This window comes from Phacochoerus africanus, chromosome 8 (assembly GCF_016906955.1).
Source record: "Phacochoerus africanus isolate WHEZ1 chromosome 8, ROS_Pafr_v1, whole genome shotgun sequence".
NCBI classification, from domain to species: Eukaryota; Metazoa; Chordata; class Mammalia; order Artiodactyla; family Suidae; genus Phacochoerus; species Phacochoerus africanus.
In genome coordinates this window covers 128,542,939-128,551,847 of record NC_062551.1, presented here as the reverse complement: position 1 = coordinate 128,551,847, position 8,909 = coordinate 128,542,939, and the positions used below count along the sequence as shown (strand labels likewise).

The following is an 8,909-nucleotide window of genomic DNA, read 5'->3' as shown; positions in this document are numbered from 1 at the left end:
TTACATTTGTGCGAGTGGTGAACTGAACAATTCATGTGTGCCAATCATACTGTGAACATACATAAGTGTTAATACAGTTGTCTGACAAGTAGTAAATTAACATATTAGATGATTTCCAATGGATGCAAGTAAAGAATCTTGAGGAAGGGATACTGGTTTTTCATATTAATGCACAAAGATGTAACATAGACTTGTGACAGCCACCACCTCTTCTTTTTCAGTATAACCTTATGACTATCATAGAACGTGTAGCACTAATCTCAGTAACAAATACAATACCGCTGCATTTACGGAAATTTGAATTATGTAAACTCGAAGCTGCTAATATAGAAAATTTTTTTTAAAAGTTTGCTGTATAAAATTGCAACACTCTAAAAAGCTGGCAAAGGGAATTCCTGTTGTGGCTTAGCAGGTTAAAAACTTGACTGGTATCCATGAGGATGCAGGTTCAATCCCTGACCTAGCTCAGTGGGTTAAGGATCTGGGGTCGCCACAAGGTGTGGTGTAGGTTGCAGACGTGGCTCAGATCTGGCACTGCTGTGGCTGTTGTGTAGGCCAGCAGCCACAGCTCTTATTTGATCCCTAGCCTGCAAACTTCCATAAGACGCAGGTGCAGCCCTAAAAAGCAAAAATAAAGAAATAATAAAAAAATAGCAGTAGGGAAAAACAAAACCCCCAAACCCTACAGTAACAGCAGCTCCCACCCTAGTGTTATTCCTCTGTGAAAACTAGTCTTACATTACCAATATTTTAAATTACGTGATGTGTTCAGGAGAGCACCCCTCACAAAATGTAACTTCCCTTAAAGTTCTTTCATTCTTTAAGTGATTCTAACCCCAACTCCTATGCCTGAAAGTCAATGTGTAAAGTTGGCGGGAGCCATGGGAGTTTCCAATTTAGTCTCACATTTAGTGGTCCCCTATGGGGACAGAATTCTCTGGTAAGCATCCCAGAAGTCAGATCTGTTTGGGGTGTTTTCGATTCTTTTTTTTTTTCTTTTTCTTTTTTGTCTTTTTGCCTTTTCTAGGGCCACTCCCACGGCATATGGAGGTTCCCAGGCTAGGGGTCTAAACAGAGCTGTAGCCACCAGCCTATGCCAGAGCCACAGCAACGAGGGATCCAAGCAGCGTCTGCAACCTACACCACAGCTCATGGCAATGCCGGATCCTTAACCCACTGAGCAAGGCCAGGGATCAAACCTGCAACCTCATGGTTCCCAGTTGGATTCGTTAACTACTGTGCCACGACGGAAACTCCTCGATTCTTTTTGGTACACACTGAGGGGTATCATCGTGTGGCATTAATGCTTTGGTTATTTTCAGTCCAGGTTGTAACAGGGCTTGACTTTGTTGCAAAGGCACCTTCACCAGTGTACTCACAGGGGCTTGCCTTCATTACGCCTAGTACATCAATTAAAAGAGGGCCAAGCGTTTTTGTTTTCTTTTTAGGGCCTCACCTGTGGCACATGGATGTTCCCAGGCTAGGTGGCGAACTGGAGCTGCAGCTGCCAGCCTAACTAAGCCACAGCCACAGCCACACCAGATTTGAGCTGCATCTGAGACCTACAACACAGCTCATGGCAACATTGGTTCCTTAATCCAGAGACTGAGCGAGGCCAGTCCTCACAGATACTAGTCAAGCTCGCTACTGCTGAGCCACAACAGGAATTTCCCAAGCATTCTTATTGCCACCCCCCACCCCACTCCCTGAATGATTACAGGATCAATGACCTAAGAAGGAAACACTTTCGACATCATGAAATTAGTCTACAAACACAGGTCATAGCATGCCCTGTGGCCTATGTGGGGCAGCACCAGCAGATGAACAGAATTGCACCTCCACACCTCCCCTGCCTCCCCTGCCTCCCCTGCCTAATGTTGTCCATCTCTTCCAGGCCCTGATCCTGGGCGGTCCAAACGTGGGCTTAGAGTGCCAGCCAAGCAGGGGCCTCAAAATTAATAAATTTTGATAACATTTATGAAAAGCATCGAAGTGCTGACTGTGAAGGAAACTGGAGTTCTGGCTGAGGTTTACCTTTATTCTGAGGTTTAGTCTTCTTTTTTTTTTTTTTTCTTTGGTATTTTGCCTTTTCTGGGGCCTCTCCCGAGGCATGTGGAGATTCCTAGGCTAGGGGTCCAATCGGAGCTGTAGCCACCGGCCTACACCAGAACCACAGCAACACCAGATCCGAGCCGCATCTGCGACCTACACCACAGCTCACAGCAACGCCGGATCCTTAACCCACTGAGGCCAGGGACCGAACCTGCAACCTCATGGTTCCTAGTCGGATTCATTAACCACTGAAACATGACAGGAACTCCAGGCTTAGTCTTGCTTTTATTTGGAATTTTGCAAGCGGTGGGTTCAGAATCCAATGCAGCAGCTCCAGTGGCTGCAAAGGTGAGGATTGGAGCCCCAGCCCAGTGCAGGTGCAGTGGGTTAAAGGTTCCAGTGTTGCCACAGCTGCAGCACAGATCACAGCTGTGGCTCCAGTTCAATACCTGCCCCGGGAACTTCCATGTGCCGCAGGTGTGGCCAAAAATTATAAAAAAAAGATTTCCCAATGATTCATTCAGACCTCAAATAACACTGTATGTGGGCTTTGCTGGGACAGGTGACCATTCAGAATAACTCTTCCCACAGAGGAGGTCCGGCTGGCTGAGGGGCACCCATATCTCAGGAACTGCTTTTGTTGCAGGCAGGGCCTCGGTTGCTGTTATCTTCCATGTACCGGCTGCCTGTGTCTGTGCCTGTTGAGAGCTTCTCAGACTTACATGACAGCCTCAAGTCTACCACTCATTTTATAAAAAATTTTACCATGAAATTTCAATTCATTTCCAAAAAGTTCTTTCTTTCCAAGTAGGCAGTCTTCACAAAGGACTAAATTCTTTCACCATTATAGATTTAGCAGAACACCTTGGACAGCGCTACAAATCTAAGAAGATAATTTAATTTTGTTTGGTTTGGCTGGGGAGTAACCATGCTTTGAGGCAAGGGCTGGTCTGGAAAGGTCTAGTCAAAGTTTTAGAACCATCATCTCAATGACTTGCAGATAAGGTTGAGGTCCTGGGGATTTGAGGAGGAACTTTCTTTCTTTGCTGTTTTTTTTCCCCAACTAAGAGATGGATTTGCTGTGTTCTTGGTAAGCCCTGTGATGGCTGGCACTTGTCATCTCCAAATATACATGACTTTTGTACTCTTGCACCAGTGCTGAGATATGTGTGTGCATAAAAATAAAAGCTATATATTTCTACCCCGAGTTTCCACAGTTGGATCCCCTCCAGACACCATTCTTAATATGACACTTTGCTGCAGGGTACTAAAAATAGTATTTTCCTCAAAATAAAACCTTTAAAGATCCCTTAGTAGCTATTCAGGGACTGGAATTCAATTTCAATTCTCCACCCTTTGGCCAGCTGTAAATTCAAAATGTGTACATAAAACACAGAGAGTATGTAGTTCATGGCAAATCTGATTCTTCTTCTGCAATAGAAATGTGTGCTATTGTTACCACAAATTATATTTTTACTTAGAAAATACACAAAGTAATAATGCACCTCAACAAGAGAAAACAAATTCTCTTTTTTATTTTTATAGGTAGCTTTGATATAAGCTTCTGACAGACCCACTTAATACGCAGTTTATGATATTTATGACTTCAAATCATAATACTCTCTATTTTAGGCCATTATATCTAAAAGCATGACTTCTCAAATCCTTTTATTACAAGTAGTTTTGCACATAAATGTTACATTACAATAGCAAAAAAACTGTAAACTTCTTTTGCAAACTACATAAATACTATAATATCTGCCTTGAAATTATTCTTATTTTAAAATCAGAATATACTCTAAATGCTTTACATAGAAAACTCTGGCTAGGAGCCTATGTATATAAAACATTTTTTGTTTTTTTCTTACTGACTTGCCTTTCATGTTGTCTACCTATGTCTCTGAAGGAGAAAAATTTTAAAATAGAACTCAGATCAAAATTCAGTTCTTAAGTAACACAAGTACTGAAAACATGTCAATAATTGTGGGTAAAATATGTGAAGATTATTCTATATGCTAAATCTGACAAGTCACCAGTGGTATGGAGGGAACTGAATAGAAAGACTTATTTGAGCTCATATTTGATCCTATGTGCAAGGGATTCAGCCCACATGTCAATGTACCTTTTACCCTGCTGAATGCTTGTTTTCAAATGAATCAGCTCTTTCTATTTTAAAGCACAAAAGATCATTTCTACTGCCATAGTCCTAGATTGGAAAGTCTAAGTGGCCAGTGAATTTATTTCACTATCACTGTCCCTTGTTAAATACAAAGTGTGTAAATATACAGTGTGTGTACACACATTTGCACATGGAAAGGACTACATCAAAGCTTCTTTTTTTTTTTTCTTCAAGAGGAGTTTTTAATGTGTACCTGTTTTATTATTACCTTAAAGGAAATCTTTTTTTCCTCAAAATGTTCTTACAGTTAAAAACCAATTTAATTAATCTGGAGTCCTGACTGATTTGTAATTCCAAGATTCCTATTGAACACCGAGCTACTAGTCATGGTTTGTTTGAGGAATAAAACATCACTGCTGAAGCATTTTTTTAAAAAAATTTCAAATGCATGCAAAGAAATACATAGACTCTCCAAGCAGCTACATGAAGTGGCTCAAGTAACATTTTAATTTATTTTGGCCTAAACCCTTTAACAACCTTTGAAAACACAAGGAGAATGGCTACAAGATGGTGGCAGAGCCCAGATGGCACAGACTGGTGGGTGGTGCCCGGAGAGGGTCACAGGACATCAAGCAGGGACGCACAGTGCTGCCTTCCCTCTTCCTGTACATTTCCGCCAAATGCACTGCATCTCCTATTTTCTGCCCATGCTTTTAATCTATGTAAAACAGTTAAAAAAAAAATTTCCTGGAGTTCCCCCTGTGGCATGGTGGGTTCAGAATCCAATGCAGCAGCTCCAGTGGCTGCAAAGGTGAGGATTGGAGCCCCAGCCCAGTGCAGGTGCAGTGGGTTAAAGGTTCCAGTGTTGCCACAGCTGCAGCACAGATCACAGCTGTGGCTCCAGTTCAATACCTGCCCCAGGAACTTCCATGTGCCGCAGGTGTGGCCATAAAATTATAAAAAAAAGATGTCCCAATGATTCATTCAGACCTCAAATAACACTGTATGTGGGCTTTGCTGGGACAGGTGACCATTCAGAATAACTCTTCCCACAGAGGAGGTCCGGCTGGCGGAGGGGCACCCATATCTCAGGAACTGCTTTTGTTGCAGGCAGGGCCTCGGTTGCTGTTATCTTCCATGTACCGGCTGCCTGTGTCGCTCTGGCTGAGGACCATGGAGGGGATGCGGGAGGGCTGCCCCTCCGGGTTCCTCTCCTGCAAGAAACAGAAGATCATCCTCTTCATGGTGCTGTACATGTCCTCATCCTTGTAGGAGTAGATGATGGGGTTCATGGCGGAGTTGAGCAGCGCCAGCAGCAGGAACCACCTTTTTACGTGCTGCACGTTGCACTGCGTGCAGTTCAGGCCGTCCAGTAGCAGAACCACCAGGCCCGGGGTCCAGCACACAATGAAGGCCCCTGAGGGAGAGAAAGGAAGCAACGGTGCTCAGACTTCAGGCTAATTATTTGGGCTTCTTCTCTTCCAGTCTTTAGTCGGTGGCATCAAGGGACCCTAGGGATTTGTTGTGACAATGCAAAGCAAACTTGCTGCCTTCCCTGAGCTATCTGAGACCCAGGCTTGTTAGGAGCAAACAGCCGAGAATCTCCTTGATATTAGCCACGTTCCATTTCACCTTCTTATTTGCTTACCCAGGTATCATAATTAGGGGCTTGCATTTAGCCTCTTGCTTAGTGAACATGACACAGACTTTATCTCCATTCTCTGCATCACACTAGGAGAATGTGCAGTCATTATCTCCTTTTTGCTGGTGAGAAAACTGAGACCCAATTTCAAAGTCTAAGCGGGGAGGTCTTACATATGTAACCCTGCACTCTGCTGTTCTCTAAATCAGACTTTCCAGGAGTTCCCACTGTGGCTCAGTGGGTTAAAAATCCAACATAGTGTCTGTGAGGATGTGGGTTTGATCTTTGGCCTAGCTCAGTGGGTCAAGGATCCCAGCATCATCACAAGCTGTCGCATGGGTTGCTGATGTGGCTCAGATCCCACGTTGCTGAGGTGTAGGCCTGCAGCTGCAACTCTGATTCAACCCCCAGCCTGGAGACTTCCATATTCTTCAGGTGCAACCAAAAAAAAAAAAAAATATCGGTTTCCAAATACTTTCCTGAAAATAAGACCCAATCATCTACAGGAGTTTCCTAGTCTTTTAACCAAGTCACCTGCTGGAAAATTGTATTCTTCATAAACCCACATTGATGCTAGGTAAGCGCTATATTCTTTTTGACATATTCAGAGGCCATCTCCTTGATAATGTGCTCTAAATTGAGATATTCTTTGACAGAAATCTCTTTCATAATGAAATAGAGATATGCTTTTATTAGAACATTTATTTACTTAGCACAATTGTAGCACCAGCTGCACATGAAGGAAGGGTGTGAGTCTCTGGCCATCTGATTGTACTTAGCTTACCTGTAAACTTTCTTCCTTTTTTTTTTTTTTGCTTTTTTAGGGCCACACCTGAGGCATATGGAGGTTCCCAGGCTAGGGGTCCAATCGGAGCTACTACTGCTGGCCTACAACACAGCCACAGCAAAATTAGATCCAAGCCACATCTGCCATCTACCCCACAGCTCACGGCAATGCCAGATCCTTAACCCACTGAACAAGGCCAGGGATCAAACCCACAGCCTCATGGTTCCTAGTTGGATTCATTTCTGCTGCTCCACATCGGGAACACCTCCTTACCTGTAAACTTTCTGATATGTTTTTCCTAAAATATGAGACACAGGTTAAGTATTTCCCTACTTAGTCATCATAACATCGAATAACCATTGCAGCTAACATGTGAATGATTTCCTTTATTAACTCGTAGAACCACACTATGAAGTGGACATCATTATCACCCTTAGGAAACTGAAGCAAAAGAGAAGGTAAGTAACTTGCTTATAAGCAAACGGCTTGTGGGTGGGAGTTCCCATCATGGTGCAGCAGAAGTGAATCTGACTAGGAACCATGAGGTTGTGGGTTCGATCCCTGGCCTTGCTCAGTGGGTTAACGATGCAGCATGGGTGTGAGCTGTGGTGTGGGTTGCAGACGCGGCTTGGATCCTGCGTTGCTGTGGCTCTGGTATAGGCTGGAGGCTACAGCTCCGACTCGACCCCTAGCCTGGGAACCTCCATATGCCTTGGGAGTGGCTCTAGAAAAAGCAAAAAAAGAAAAAAGAAAAAAGCTTGTAATGGCCAGCAAATTTTTGAACTTGGACAGTCTTTCTCCATAGGCTGTGCACTTGGCCACTATGGGACCTGCCTTTATACTGAGATGTGGTTTTTTTCTCCTGAAGGCCTTATCATTTCTAAAGGTCCTTATTTATCCATTCAACAGTCCTTCTGAGTTTACGACATGCCAAGAACCGTACTAGACCGTGCACCCAGGGAGCAAACATGCTAATGAGAGAGACAGAATGAATGAGCAGGTTTTTGAACTGTACCACCAACTAGTGACTCTTCCTGGTTAGATTCAGACCTGGGCAGTATTCCTCTTAGTGCTTTATCTTCCTTCTGAGAGATGTAATAAGAAGCAATCAAGTAAAGAATGATAAAGAGGCAGTGTGAGGCCATGAAACTCTGTGAGCTTTGGGGTCAGACGGCTATACCCAGCTCCTCACCTTCTGAGCTACTAACAAGGCAAATGGCTTCTCTGAGCCTTCATCTCATGTTTAACCAGGGTAACAATCCCAGCTGTATGGGATAATTGTAGGGTCAGAGGTAATGGACAGTGGTGCCTACCTACCACAGTGCCGGTTCACTAAGCAGTGGTTATCATCAATGCTCTGTCAAAACATCTGCCAAAAGCAGATGTGCAGAGGTTATATGGGGTCATTCTCCCATTCATAACTACAGATCTTCAGTGGCTCCCTTTTTTCTCTGTCCTGTATTAATTTTGCTTTGGCTGACATATGTGAATAAAGGAAGTAAACCTGGAGATTAAAGATCAGAGATTTGGGTCCTAACTCTTCACTTTCTTGGGGAGATCCGTGTCATTGGTCTGGGGTTCAGCTTCCTAAATTTTAAATTGGAGACTTTAGGCAAGTTCTGGGTCTTTCAAACAATGGGCTAGGACACCCTAGTGGGTGTGCAATTGATTTTTTAAATTAATTTATTTATTTTTGTCTTTTTGCCTTTTCTAGGGCCGCTTCCCATGGCATATGGAGGTTCCCATGCTAGGGGTCTAATCAGAGCTGTAGCCACTGGCCTACACCAGAGCCACAGCAATGCAGGATCCAAGCCTCATCTGCAACCTACACCACAGCTCACGGTAATGCTGGATCCTTAACCCACTGAGCAAGGCCAGGGATCAAACCTGCAACCTCATGGTTCCTAGTTGGATTCGTTAACCACTGAGCCACGACGGGACAGGAACTCCCACAATTGATTTTTTTAAAATAAAAGAATAGAATTGGAATGGAATAGCTCAGAGTATATTACATAGACTAAAGGAAGTACTGTTACATGAAACTTTTGTTTCAGTTTTATAGTCTATATGTGTGCACTGGTTATAAAGCAAAATATTAATTTTGACTATTGAGATTAGTCAAAAAGTCTGAAAAACATTAGATAATTTTGAAGGCTTTATCCAGCTCCAATGGTCTGTATTTCACATAATAGGAACACTTTTGTTCTCTCTGCTATTCCTGAGACAAGGCTACTCTGTTGCCGAAAGGGAAGAACTAATCAAACCAGACATCAGAAGCTGTAGCTACCAATTTTATGTTGTATCTTTTC

At 43.3% G+C, this 8,909-nt stretch overlaps 1 protein-coding gene across 1 annotated transcript in view; it reads right to left on the bottom strand.

Moving 5' to 3' along the window:
- Nucleotides 1-3,881: 3,881 nt before the first annotated feature.
- LPAR3 (lysophosphatidic acid receptor 3) overlaps nucleotides 3,882-8,909 on the bottom strand; it is a 76,393-nt gene continuing 71,365 nt past the window's right edge. Inside the window, exon 3 of the mRNA XM_047794204.1 lies at nucleotides 3,882-5,588. Within this exon, the coding sequence (XP_047650160.1) occupies nucleotides 5,260-5,588 (329 nt within the window). The 3' untranslated portion in view covers nucleotides 3,882-5,259. The remainder of the gene's footprint in view (nucleotides 5,589-8,909) is intronic.